Raw genomic sequence first — 14,924 nt, forward strand, 5'->3', positions numbered from 1 at the left:
TACACTCCTTTGAGGAAGCACAAGTGCTGGTGAGCTTTCTTGGCCGTGACGTCTATGTGGTTAGACCACTAATTTGATCTTATTCTCGCCACATTACTATCAACTCATCCTAGATTCCACTACTTACCTACACTCTAGTAACCAATTATCCTATTGACCCACACCTCTTCAGTACAAGGTGTTGGTGAGGCTGCATCTAGAGTATTGTGTTCAGTTTTGGTTACCCTGCTATAGGAAAGATGCCATTAAGCCAGAAAGAATGCAGGGGAGACACAAGAGACTGCAGATGCTGGAATCTGGAGCAATAAACAATGTGTGCAGTGTAGATTTCTGAGGATGTTACCAGGACTCAAGGGACTGAGTTTATGGAGAGAGGTTGAGCAGGTTGGGACTTCATGCATTGGAGTGTAGAAGAATGAGGGGTGATCTTACAGAGGTGTATAAAATCATGAGGGGCATAGATAGGGTGAACACACACAGGGTTGGGGAGTCAAGAACTAGAGGACATAGATTTAAGGTGAGGGGGAGAGATTTAATAGGAACCTGAGGGACAATCTTATCACTCAGATGGTGGTTAGGATATGAAATGAGCTGCCAGAGGAAGTGGTTGAGGCAGGTACTTGGACAAGGCACTTGGACACGTACATGGATAAGAAAGATTTAGAGGGATATGGGCAAGTGGGACTAACTTGGTTTGGCATCTTGGTTGGTGTGTACCAGTTGGGCCAAATGGCCTGTTTCTGTGCTGTATGAATCGATGACTCCATGTGGGAAGAAACCAGAGCACCTGGGGGGAATCCACATGGTCACAGGGAGAACATGCAAACCCCACATAGACAACACCGGAAGTCAGGATTGAACCTGGGTTGCTGGAGCTATGAGGAACCTCTATGTGCTGCATCTCTGGAGGGAAAATGCTTACTGAAAGGACAAAAGGGGAAGGGAAAGTGTGTGTTGGGAGAAAAGGCAGGGGAGATTAAAAGGTAAAAGGCAACAGTGAGCGATAACCCTCGAAGTAAAAGAAGGAAGACGGGTCGGGAAGCCATGCAGGTGGGAAAAGTGGAAACGTTACCAGAAACATTTGAGATGAGTGTTGAGTTCAGAAGGCTGCAATGTGCCCAGTTGAAATTGGGTTCCTCAAGCTTAGGGAACAGTGCAGGAGGTCAGGGACAGAGAGGGCAGATTAGGATGAAGAATTAAAGTGAGAGGCAACCAAAATTTGGGGTCCCACTTGTGTATGAATGGGGCCATTCTACAGGGCATTTCCCAATTTGCCTTAGTCGCTCCATTGTCATCTGATTATAATCCAGCAATTCCCTGCCCAACATAAGGTCACTTATGTTTCACTGTACCTTGGTACACATGACAATAATATTCCAATTCCAATACCACACAGACTCTTATCAGTTTGAAAAGCCCTGTTGCTGCCTTCTTGGTGGTAACTAGGGATGGAGAGTAAATGTTGGCCTTGACGGTGAACAGCAGATGCTTTGGATGAATTAAAAACTTGCTCCAATTGAGGCAGGGATCAATGTACCGTACTGTTATGATATTTAAAAGGAGTTAGGAAAAAGTGAAATGATGTTTGCTCTGATTGGTTGATCTAGTGTAGAGCAGGCATGGTAGTGTAGCGGTTAGTGCAACACTATTACAGCGCCAGCGACCTGGGTTCAATTCCAGACACTGTAAGGAGTTTGTACGTTCTCCCCGTGTCTGTGTGGGTTTCCTCCGGGTGCTCCGGTTTCCTCCCACATTCCAAAGATGTACGGGTTAGGAAGTTGTGGGCATGCTATGTTGACGTCGGAAGCGTGGCGACACTTGCGGGCTGCCCCCCAGGACACTCTACGCAAAAGATGTATTTCACTGTGTGTTTCGATCTACATGTGTCTAATAAAGGTATCTTATCTTAGACAGAAGGAAAGTGACATCACAAAGAGTTTATTTGTACAAAAATTAAGTGAGGAGAAAATAATGCTTTATAAAGATGAATGGATGTGGTGTTCTCAGATTAAGGGACTGTGACCAGTGTTATCCACTAAGTATAGTGCTAGGGAGTCACAGTGGCACAGCTGGTAGAGCTGCTGCCACACAGCACCGGAGACCCTGGTTCAATCCTGACCTCGGGTCCTGTCTGTTTGGAGTTTGCACGTTCTCCCTGTGACCCTGTGGGTTTTCTCCAGGTGCTCCAGTTTCCTCCCACATCCGAAACACATGCGGGTTGGTAGGCTAGTTGGCCGCTGTAAATTGCCTCTCGTGTAGGTAAGTGGTAGAATCTGGGGGGGAGTTGATAAGAATGTAGGGAGAATAAAAAAGAGGATTAATGTAGGTTAGTATAAATGGGTGGTTGATGGACAGCATGGACTGGATGGGCCGAAGGGCCTATTCCCGTGCTGTATCTCTCTCTAATTCCTATGAATCACAAATGGCCAGAAGGGCTGTAATATACAGCACTGAGAGAGAGTGTATTTGTTGAATTAGTGGACAACTAATCCAGAGGTCTGGACCGATGATCCAATAAGAAGTCACTTCCTGACACGCTAAAGCCTTTCCACCATCTACAAGGCAAAAGTCAGCTGTGTAATGGAATTCTCTATGCCCTCTCTTTTTCTATTATTACAAAATAAACTTTAATCATCATAAAAAACAAAGTATATACAACAATAAAACAGTACAAACCTTTACATTCGTGTACGGATCAATCATTAGTGTTACCTTTTTATAAAAAAACCACAGCACCGATGCAACTCGTGTGGCTCCCTGGAGTGATACCCCAATCCCGTATTTACAATATTTAAGGGGCTTCCTGACCTGACCCCGCCCCTCCCTCTCCAGTGGCAGAAGAACCCTAAACTGTAGTCCTTCCCCATTGAGCCCTTGCGTTGGCTGCACCCAGCTTCAGTGCATCCCTCAGCACATACTCCTGCAGCCTGGAGTGTGCTAGTTGGCAGAATTCCCCTACGAACATCTCACAGTGCTGGGAGACCAATAATTTTTGGGCAGACCAAAGGGTGTCTTTCACCAAGTTGATGACCTTCCAGCAGCAGTTGATGTCCGTCTCCGCGTGTGTCTCCGGGAACAGCCCATAGATCAGAGAATCCTCTGTCCCCTCCTCTTGATGCTGCCATAAAGCAGGAGGTAGCTTAAGACCCATACCTTAAGGTTCAACAACAGCTTCTTACCCACTGCCATCAGGGTCAAACTGACCTGGAAAACACTAATTCTACCTCAGACCGCTCTCTCTCTCTCTCTCTCTCTCTCTCTCTCTCTCTCTCTCTCTCTCTCTCTCTCTCTCTCTCATATTATGTTTATTTTCCACATGTAATTATGTACAATTTATGTTAATTTAAGCTTACGTTAACTTATGTTTGTCCTCATCATGTAATGTACTTTGCTGCCACTGTAAAAGCTAACTTTCATGGCATTTGTACCCTGTATATGTATGGCTATGACAAGAATAAACGTGATGTCTGCAGCTCTACAAGAAGTTCCACACCACTCAGGACAAAACAATGCGCAGTGGCCGCCTGTGTGCTATCTACACAACGTACTGCAGCTACTCGACATGGGTATTCTGATAGCACCTGCCAAACCTGTGACCTCCACCTCCAAGAAGGACAAGGGCAGAAAGTGCCTGGCATTGGCACTACCTTCAGGTCTGGAGGGAAACCAATGCCTGATCACATTCCATTCTGACTTGGAACTACATTGCCGCTCTTTCATTGTTGCTGGATCTAAATCCTGGAACTCTCTCCCCTACAGGACTGTGGGAGCACCTTCTCCAGAAGGACTGCAACAATTCGAGGTGGTGGCTCATCACCATCTGCTCATAGGCACTTAGGGATGGGCAATAAATGCTGACCCTGCTGAGGGCTTAAAGTAGAACACTTCTGCTTCCAACCAGAAAATGTACTGTAGTTATTCACCCAGGTTACTCCAACAGCACCTGCCAAACCCACAATCTCTACCATCTCGTCGGGGCATGGGAACACCACTACCTACAGGTTCCCCTTCAAGTCAGTGCCTGTTCATCATTGGCATTCCTGGAACCCCACATCCAACCTCAGTTTGGGAGCCACTTCACCAAATGGGAGGCAATGTTTCAAGATGACAGCTCACTGCTACCTTCCCAAGAACGCTTAGACTTGGGCGATAATTGCTGACGTTGCCACTGAGAGCTCCTGAACATTGAACAGTGCAGTGCAGGAACAGGCCCTTCGGCCCACAATGTTGTGCCGAGCTAATTAAACAAGTAACTGAAAAACTTAACTAAATTAATCCCTTCTGCCTACACAATGTCCACATCCCTCCATTCTCTGCACATTCATGTGCCTATCTAAGAGCCTCTTGAATGCCTCTGTCATATTTACCTCCATTACCATCCCTAGCAGCGCATTCCAGGCACCCACCACTCTATGTTAAAATAAAACCTGCCCCACACATTCCTTTAAACTTTCCCCTTCTCACCTTAAGTGCATGCTCTCCAGTGTTAGACAAATGAAAACAGAAGATCAAATGTCACTGCTACAGCTGGGGAATTTGGTGAATTAAATAACTAAAGATTCAGCAAACCCTGAGACTGACACCATACTGTCAGGATATTGAAATTGTGGAAATAGTCAGCTATCCAGGCAGATGGGAGTTTGACGGGTTAGATGCTATGGAGGAGGTTTGCCCTAGAGTTAGAGGTCCTAGTTTTAGAGCAAGTGGTCATCTTATTAAGATAAGATGAGATATCTTTATTAGTCACATGTACATCGAAACACACAGTGAAATGAACCTTTTGCATAGAGTATTCTGGGGGTCAGCCCACAAGTGTCGCCACACTTCCGGCGCCAAAGTAGAATGCCCACAACTTCCTAACCCGTACGTCTTTGGAATGTGGAAGGAAACCAGAGCACCCGGAGGAAACCCATGTAGACATGAGGAGAATGTACAAACTCCTTACAGACAGCAGCCGGAATTGAACCCAGGTCGCTGGCACTGTAAAGTGTTACGCTAACCGCTACACTACCATGCCTGCCCTGAAATGAGGAGAAATTTCTTCTCTGTTAGGTTTATGAATCTTTGGACTTTCCTACCCCAGAGAGCTATGGAGGAAGAGCCACTGTGTATATTCAAGGCTGAGAGTGAGAGATCTTTGGTTTATTGTGTTGAGGGTTATGGGTGATGAATGACTATGTGAACTAAGTGACATTGTGGCTGAATTAGAGTATGTTTGGCAAGCTCTAAGGATATATCTGCTTAATATCTGCATCATGCCAATCTAAATGCAGTCATTTGTTCACTGTTCAAAATGCATCCACGGAATTTATTTCACAGTCCTTTTCCATTCTCCCAGATGTCCAATTTAATGACTGCGTTCTGTGGTGGCGAAACTGTGCTCCACTGTGGTTAGGTGTCTGGCCAGAGTCAGGAACCAGTGTGATTGAGTGTGTGGCTGGAGTTGGGGACTGGTGTAGTTGGATATGTAGCTGTGGTTAGGGACTAATGTGGTTTGTGCTAGAGTTGGGAACCGGTGTGCTTGGGTGTGTTGTTGGAGACTTAAGAGTCTACGGTGTCAAGATACGGTGTCTGCGAGAGGTCAGGATACGGTGTTCCTGGATTGGAAGCTCCACTTTTAGTCAAAGAATGCTCTATAGGTACCTGAAGGTGAAGGTCCAGCAGAAAGTCCATGAACTGAAGAACTGAGGATGGATAAAGAGGGTGCAGGAGGCTCAGCAGCTCACTGACAGCGATGGCGTGTTATGGAGTTGGGTTTATTGTCATATGCACATACATGTATGCACAGGTGCAATGAAAAACCTGCTTGCAGCAGCATCACAGGCACATAGCATCACATAAGCAGCATTCACAAGGAAAACATAAATTAAACAAATTATGCACAATTTTTACAAGAAAGAACACACGGTAGTGTAGTGGTTAGCATAACGGTTTATAGCGCCAGCGACCCAGGTTCAATTCCGGCCACTGTCTGTAAGGAGTTTGTACGTTCTCTCTGTGTCTGTGTGGGTTTCCTCCGGGTGCTCCGGTTTCCTCCCACATTCCAAAGACGTACGGGTTAGGAAGTTGTGGGCATGTTATGTTGACGCTGGAAACGTAGCAACACTTGCGGGCTGCCCTCAGAACATTCTATGCAAAAGCTACATTTCACTGTGTGTTTCGATGTACATGTGACTAATAAAGATATCTTATAAATTTGTGTGCAGGTTTGTCAGCGAATTAAAAGCTATTTATAACTCAAACACCAAAAGCCACACCACATGGAGAATCAGGAACGGAGCTGGGCTCATAAGAGCCAGCAAGGCAGTCAACAGCCATTGGAAGAAACACTCCTCCACCATGACTCTGTCCATGACGGGAGCACCCTTGAATCTATCCTGCAGCAACCTACTTGGTCCAACCTTGCTGCAATTCCTGACCCAGCAAGCAGTCAGGGAGGCCGTATCCAACTAAAAAAAAGGGCTTGGGAGCAGTTGACATCCTTGGTAAAATCCTAACCTTGCTAGTGAAGGGTTTTGGTCACAAATTCACAACCTCATCTCCCACATCTGAGAAACGATATTCCAGAGGATGTCAGAGATGCCACAACCATGACCATCTTCAAGAAAGGAGTCAACCATCTATGATATCTAAGGTGGGGTCTTCCTGGTGGCTGCTGCAAGGAAAGCCATCACCAGTGTCCTCCCCCATCACATCCTCCCACTCACCAAAGGTAGTGTGGATTCTGCCCATCCAGAGGCGTGGTGGGCATGAATGTCACTGCACAGCACTGCCAAGCACCAACTAGCAGGCACAGTAGTGTAGCAGTTAGCGTAACACTATTACAGCACCAATGGCCCGGGTTCAATTCCGGCCACTGTAAGGAGTTTGTACGTTCTCCCCGTGACTGCGTGTGTTTCCTCCGGGTGCTCCGGTTTCCTCCCACCTTCAAAAGACATACAGGTTGGGAGGTTGTTGGAATGCTATATTGGTGTCAGAAGCATGGCGACACTTGCGGGCTGCCCCCAGAACACTCTACACAAAAGATGCATTTCACTGTGTGTTTCGATGTACATAGAACATAGAACACTACAGCACAGTACAGGCCCTTCGGCCCACAATGTTGTGCCGACATTTTATCCTGGTCTAAGATCTATCTAACCCTTCCCTCCCACATAGCCCCCTATTTTTCTATCATTCATGTGTTTATCTAAGAGTCTCCTAAATGTCCCTAATGTATCTGCCCTCACAACCTCTGCAGGCAGTGCATTTGTGACTAATAAAGATATCTTAATCTTAATCTTATTGTACATGGCCTTCTCGACTTCACCAAAGTCTTTGACTCCATCAATCAGCAACGAGCTCCCCAAATTTGGTCCATAGAAATTAGTTTCCTCAGGATTGTGGAGTCACACAACACAGAAACAGACTCTTTAGCCCACCACATCCATCCTGGCCATTTTGCCTAGCAACAGTAAACCTCACTACCTCATAGTAACCAGGAGCCAGGAGAATTCCAAGTGCAAACTGGAGGAACAGCACCTCATTTTCCATCTTGGGACCTTGCGGCCTAACGGCATGAATATTGAACTCTCCCACTTTAGGTAATCCCCACCCCCCTTCCCCCAACCACCCCCCCCCCCAACACCATTCTTCTCTTTCCTATCCTCTTTTTTTTCTCCTTACCTTTGACCCATCCCCCGATGGATCTGCTCTCCCCTCCTCCCCCGCATCTGCCTATCACTATCTCTTACCTACATCTATCTATCACCTCCTTGTGCCCACCCTGCCTCCCCTCTTTTGTCCACCTATCACTGCTCTGCTTTTCCCTCCTATATACTGGGCTTCCCCTTTTCCTATCTTCAGTCCTGAAGAAGGGTCCTGACCCGAAACGTTGACCGCCTGCTTTTCTCCATGGATGCTGCCTGGCCTGCTGAGTTCCTCCAGCATCATCGTGTTTTTCTTCTCATGGTAACACCTTGACCACTTTGCACTACAGTGGACTTTGTTTCTTTGTTCCAATTGTGTTCTTTCTTGTATGATTTTGTATAATTTATGTTTATCTTGTGCATCTTGTGTCTCTAATGCTATGTGCCTGTGATGCTGCTGTAAGTAAGTTTTTCATTGCACCTGTGCTTGCATGTACCTGTGCATATAACAATAAAATGGACTTTGTCTTTGAACAACAGAACCAGAGTGAAAGCAACACCTATCATCAAAGATCCCCACCATCCGGGCCATGTCATTTTCTCTCAGCTACCATCAGGCAGGAGGTACAGAAGCTCTGAAGTCCCACGCCACCAAGTTCAAGAACAGCTACTTCCCTTCAACCATTCAGTTCTTGAACTGACCTTCACAACCTCACTACCTCGTAGTAACACTTTGACCACTTTGCACTACAATGGTCTTTGTTTTTTTGTCATCCTCAGTCTCGAAGAATGGCATAGAAGGTTACGGACCTAATGCAGGCAGATGGGTTTAATACAGCCTTATAACCGTCAGCATGGACGTGGTAGGCAGATAGGCTGTCCTGTGCTGGATGACTTTATGTCTTTATGTAAGACGATTTCATTGAAGAAAAGTAGACCTATACCAAGGTCAAATCGGACCTGATCTTGTTGAATGGCAAAGCATAATCAAGGGGCTGTATAGCGTAGTTTTATTCTGACATTCATGTTATAGAAAAACAGATTAAAATTCAGACTAGAGTCATCAGGTTTGTCAGGATATAGTCTAATGGGTGTGTGCTGAATTGCAGTGTGAATTGCAATGAGGAGATGAGCACTAAACCTGATTTAACAGATCGTGTTACCACTTTAGGCAGGATGGGCTGAGTGGCCTTGTCATGCAACATTAGTGGAGAAGTTTATTGTGGTTGTTCAAAGCGTGGGCTCTCTGCAGATGAGCTGTGGTTTGTGCAAGGATGGGCAGCGTAGAAAGGAAGTGAAATCAGAAGCAACGACGGCAACCTTCATCCTGTCACAGATTAAGTTCACTGTTTCTATCACACACACCAACAATGTGCCTCCTACAGATAACGGGAGGCTGGATTGCACCTTGCACAAGTGTTGGTCTTCTGTCAAAAGCTGTCACCCGAATGTGTGCAGGTTAGTTCAGGGTTGTTGGCAGGTTGTTCCACAACTCTGGCCTATTAGTCATGCCATGCAATTCTAGGTACTCAGTAGGTGCACATAAAGTGGAATGGCTGTTCTCTGATCAATGTGGCACCGGATGGCTTAGGTTATATTTGGTGAGGTGTCAGCACATATTTTCTGCAGTCATACCATGCCATTCTTAGGGGAGATATTCATGTATTCCTGGTACTTTGACCCAGAATCTATTCAGAGAGCTCATTTGACTGTCCATTTCCATTCTCTCAGCTCTCCAACTCTTGAGCGCATGCATAGCGTGGTCATGAAAATATACTGCATAATCTTGCACCATCTAGCTCGTGATTCTGAGAACATTGTCGGGTAAAGAAGAGAAATTGCACAAGGTTCATTATTTTAATTCCAAATCTTTGGAAAATGGCTTCACTGCCCTTTAAATTCACTTCCACCTTTCTTACAGAATGTCACATTGTGCTTATTTTCTCAACCTTTTGTATTTATAATTATTGGTTTATTATTGCCACATGTATACTTTCCCCTTACATTTGAGCTCCCAAAGTGCAAGACCTCACACTTGCTTGGGTTAACACAATGAGTTGATGTGACCTGGGTTGTATTGCCTGAAGGGAATAAGGGAAGCTTCCTTATAATAAGGAAGGTAGTTTTAGCTTTCTGTTGGACAGGTACCGAAGAGAGGAAATGTACAAGATTGTATTTTTCAAGGAATTCGGATAGGTCCAATGGGCTGGATAAACTCAGTCTATGTTGATGTGATATCCTTGCCCTTCTATTGCTCCCAATGGGCTTCTCTGTTGCAGGCACAGTTACAGAAAAAGTGGGAATTAAAATAATCCCCCCTCCCCCTTTCTGTCATCAGCTATTCAACTTCAGCCCAAGATCTTCCCAATCTTTCCAGTAAGAAAGCTCTGTCTTTGTACCAGTTCATGCGTGGTGAGTGAATGCACTGAGCAATTTAAATTGTTGATCCAAGTCCTGATGACGATCATGGGTACCATTTTGAGACTGGTCGCTGCCAAGCTCATACTTAGCTGGAACTCATCCAATCTAAGGATCAGAGGCTCCAAAAGCTTGGCAGTCATTAAATCCCTGCACTAAAAATGGAAACTTAAGTAAGTCTCTTAACAACTAAGTGTTGTGCCAGAAAGTTTTATGAAACAAATTGAAGTAATTACAAACTTTTCCTTTCCAGAGGCTGATGAATTTGATCTTAGTGATGCTCTCAGTGATGATTCCTATGTGCCAACAGGTGTGTATTGTTTTATATGAATCATCTAGTTGCATGGTAATGTCTTCTTACAGAAAGTGGATCAATAAAATGTTTCTTTGCAGCTTAAACTGAGGCCATTCTGCCCATCATGTCCAGGCCTGTCAATACAAAAACTGCCCAACCTAGTCTCGCCCTGTTCCATAGCCTGGTGCAGTGCAGGTAGACAATAAGGTGCAAGGTCATAACAAGGTAGATTGTGATGTCAAGAGTCCATCTCATCGTATAAGGGAACTGTTCGATAATCTTATCACCATGGGATAGAAGCTGTCCTTGAGCTTGGCGATATGTGCCCTCAGGCTCCTGCATCTTCTGCCTGATGGGAGAGGAGAAAAGAGAGAATGACCCAGGTGGGTGGGGTCTTTGATTATACTGGCTGCTTCACCAAGGCAGCGAGATGGTTGTCAGATTCAGGGCGGCTCCTGAGTGATCAGGAATTCACCCTGAAGGCTTGGTTTGCAAGGTTACGGCTGAACACATCCAATGATGATCATGTCAACAATTAGCCCATTGTAACTCTCTGTTTATATACACCTGAATCATTCTTCATTTATCAAGTATTGGATAAAGCTGCTCAGCCTTAACATAGAACATGGAACATTACAGCACAGTACAGGCCCTTCGACCCACGATATTGTGCCGACATTTTATCCTGCTCTAAGATCTATCTAACCCTTCCCTCCCACGTAGTGCTAGTGTAGCAGTTAGCGTAACGCTATTACAGTGCCAGCGACCCGGGTTCAATTCCGGCCACCGTCTGTAAGGAGTTTGTATGTTCTGCCCGTGTCTGCATGGGTTTCCTCCGGGTGCTCCAGTTTCCTCCCACATTCCAAAGGCATACGGGTTGGGAAGTTGTGGGCATGCTGTGTTGGTGCCAGAAACATGGCGACACTTGCGGGCTGCCCCCAGAACACTCTACACAAAAGATGCATTTCACTGTGTGTTTCGATGTACATGTGACTAATAAAGATATCTTATCTTATTTCTCTATTATATATGTGGCTTTCTAAGAGTCTCTTAAATGTCCCTAATGTATCTGCCCCCACAACCTCTGCCGGCAGTGCGTTCCACGCACCCACCACTCTCTGTGTAAAAAACTTACCCCCTTTTTCCTTCCTCCAATCACCTTAAAATTATGTGCCCTCGTGTTAGCCATTGTCGCACTGGGAAAAAGTCTCTGGCTGTCCACTCGATCTATGCCTCTTATCATCTTGTTCACCTCTATCAAGTCACCTCTCATCCTCCTTCTCTCCCAAGAGAAAAGCCCTAGCTCACTCAACCTATCCCCATAAGACATACTCTTCAATCCAGGAAACATCCTGGTAAATCTCCTCTGCAAGCTTCCATATCCTTCCCTTAATGAGGCGACCAGAACTGAACACAGTAGTCCAAGTGTGGTCTAACCAGAGTTCTATAGAGCTGCAACATGACCTCACGGCTCTTGAACTCAATACCCCAACTAATGAAGGCCAACACACCATACGCCTTCTTAACAACCCTATCAACCTGCGCAGCAACCTTGAGGGATCTATGGACGTGGACCCCAAGATCCCTCCACACTGCTAAGATGATTTTCTTGCATAATCCATTGTTTATGATAGCAGCTGAAATGAATATGATGGATGATTAAAGTGAGAAAAGATTTATTTATTTAGGATATAGGTGTCACTGGCAAGCCCAGAATTTATTGTCCATCCCCAATTGCTCTTGCCAAAGTGGTGATGGTGACTCACCTTCTTGAACTGCTGCCGATGTGCCAAATCCCACAGCTCCCTTTATCCTTGGAAATCCTGCTGTTCAGTAAAATTACAAGATATTCTGCTAGTTATCCAGGGAAGAAATAAGACATTGCTACTTACTTCACATGTTGACATAGAGAGCATTCTATCCCGATGCATCACAGCTTGGTGTGGCAACTGCTCTGCCCAAGACTGCAAGAAATTGCAGAGAGTTGTGAACACAGCCCAGTCCATCACACAAACCAACCTCCCCTCCACTGACTCCGTCTACACTTCCCACTGTCTCGGGAAAGCAGCCAACATAATCAAGGGCCCCTCCCATCCCAGTCATTTCTGTCTTCTCTGTCAGAAGATACAAAAGCTTGAGAGTATATAGCACCAGACTCAAGGGCAGCTTCAATCCCACTGTTTGCGTGATGGACTGCATTCGCAACTGTCTGCAATTTCTTGCGGACTTGGGCAGAGCAGTTGTCGCACCAAGCTGCGATGCATCTCACTGTTATCCGGCACTTGAATGGACCTCTTATATGATAAAGATGAATTTTGATCTCTCAATGTATCTTGCCGAGGCCCTTGCACTTTATTTGTCTGCCTGCACTGCACTTTCTCTGTAACTGTAACATTATATTCCGCATTCTGTTTTTACAACCTCAATGTATGGCATGATGTGTCTGGATGGTACGCAAAACAAAAGCTTTTCACTGTGACAATAATAAATCAATACCAGTATAACAAATTGACATGAGTTAGACCTGTACATATTAAGGGGTGTTATAGACATCACAGATGTTTGCCATTCCATGCTTGGGGGCAGGTATAGCTCATTCACAGGCTTGATGAATAACAAACTGTGCTGGTCTTGCTGATCAGAATAGGTGTGTGGCTTTGACTGGAGGTGCCGCAGATGGCTGTGTAAGCCTCCGGTGCTGTCTAACCTGTTTCACACCCACATACTGGTTTCCTCCACCCTCCCAACCTTCTTCCCAAGGACGCAGTGGTTAGATTCTAATTGTGGAGTTATTTAAACCATTGTGTGAGGGAATTAGTGCCAGGGAAAGCACAACAAAGTATTAATCAAGAAAATCAAAATATTACTGATACTGGAAATCTAACACTAACAAAACAAAATACTGAAAACACTTAGCTGATCAGGCAGCATCTATGAAGAGAGAAACAGAATGTTTTGGATTGAAGCCGTTCTGATGAAAAGGCAATACAGAAAAGTTTGTATTGACAATTTTGCAAAGAATCTTCTCTTGGAGCTCATGAATTTCGTAGAGAGCTTAATCCTCAACAGCTTTGGGCACCGATTTTATTTGGTCTTAAAAACTGTAAAGTAGATTGCATCAGTGTCTGAGTAAATGGTATGTGGTTTACTATTCTCACATGTACCAAGGTACAGTGAAAAGCTTTTGTTTGCATGCCATCCAGACAGATCGATCGATACATGAGTATATCAAGGTAGACCAAAACGAAAAAAAACACAATGCAGAATATACTGTAATGTACAGTTACAGAGAAAGTGCAATGCAGACAAATAAGGTGTAAGGATCATGACAAGGTAGAGCGAGAGAACAAGAGTTCATCTCTATCATATAAGAGGTTCGTTTAAGAGTCTTATAGCAGTGGGATAGAAGCTGTCCTTGAGCTTGGTGGTACGTGTTCTCAAGCTTTTGTATCTTCTGCCCGATGGGAGTAGGGAGAAGAGAAAATGACGAGGGTGGGAGGGGTCTTTGATTACGTTGGCTGCTTTCCCGAGGCAGCGGGAAGAATAGACAGAGTGCATGGAAGGGGGATTGGTTTTAGTGGTAGATTGGGCTGTGTTTGCAACTATGTTGTCGACAAATCATTCTGAGGCTTTGAAGTGATGCAGTTTCTCGGGTGTCAAATCCAACCCAAGGAGAATGTGCCAACGCGCAAGAGTGTTGGTGGTGTCTGGAAGCAGAGTTCTTGGTGATGGTTGTTAGGGTAAATGGTGAAATATTGCAGAGATGCAGAGGGATCTGAGTATCTTAGTGCATGATTTGTTATGGGCTAGTATACAGGTACAGCAAATAATAAGGAGAGCTAACAGTATGTGATTGTATATTGCTTGGGGAATTGAATAAAAAATAGGGCGGTTTTATTGCATTTATTAAGGATGTTGGTGAGACTATATCTGGAGTACAATGTACAGTATTGGTCTACTTATGGAAGGATGTTAGAAGCAGTTCAGAGAAAGTTTACTGGTGTATAGCCTGGGATGGGACTCTTTTCTGATGACAAGCTAGACTTGTATCATCTGGACTTTAGAAGAGAGAGAGAGAGGGCTTGATTGAAACATGTGAGATACTTCGGGACCTTGACAGGATGGATGTGGAGATCATGCTATCCTTTGTGGAGTCACTGATTAAAAATAAAGGGTTGCCCATTTAAGATCAAGATCAGGCAACTTATTTTTCTCTGTGGGTTATGAGTCTTGGAAATCTCAAAGGGCAATGGAAGCAGAGTCTTCAAAATATTTAAGGTAGAGCTAGATAGATTCTCAATAAGCAAAGGGACGAAAGGTTTGTATTGCAGAATTGAGGTTACAATCAGATTAGCCATGATCTATGTGGGCCCCGTGGTCGGCATGGACTGGTTGGGCCGAAGGGCCAGTATCCGTGCTGTATTGTTCTGTGACCCTACGATCTTATTAAAAGGAAGAGCGAGCCTGAGGAACCAGTTGGTGGTGCTCCTAATTCATCCATTCGTGAGCTCTAGGTGTGGAAAGGTGTTTCTAGCCATTGGCTGCAGGTGGGAGCTTGCTCCTTGATTTATGACTTGGTTGTG

The 14,924-nt window shown here is 45.0% G+C and overlaps 1 protein-coding gene across 4 annotated transcripts in view; it reads left to right on the forward strand.

Moving 5' to 3' along the window:
- Positions 1-14,924, forward strand: part of LOC127575922 (CD99 antigen-like protein 2) — a 67,480-nt gene that overhangs the window by 19,636 nt on the left and 32,920 nt on the right. For all 4 annotated transcript variants that reach the window (XM_052026162.1, XM_052026163.1, XM_052026164.1 and 1 more), the window contains exon 2: positions 10,300-10,356. In XM_052026162.1, coding sequence (XP_051882122.1) covers positions 10,300-10,356 — 57 coding nt within the window. The remainder of the gene's footprint in view (positions 1-10,299; positions 10,357-14,924) is intronic.

The sequence above is a fragment of the Pristis pectinata genome, chromosome 11, assembly GCF_009764475.1.
Source record: "Pristis pectinata isolate sPriPec2 chromosome 11, sPriPec2.1.pri, whole genome shotgun sequence".
Lineage (NCBI taxonomy): Eukaryota > Metazoa > Chordata > Chondrichthyes > Rhinopristiformes > Pristidae > Pristis > Pristis pectinata.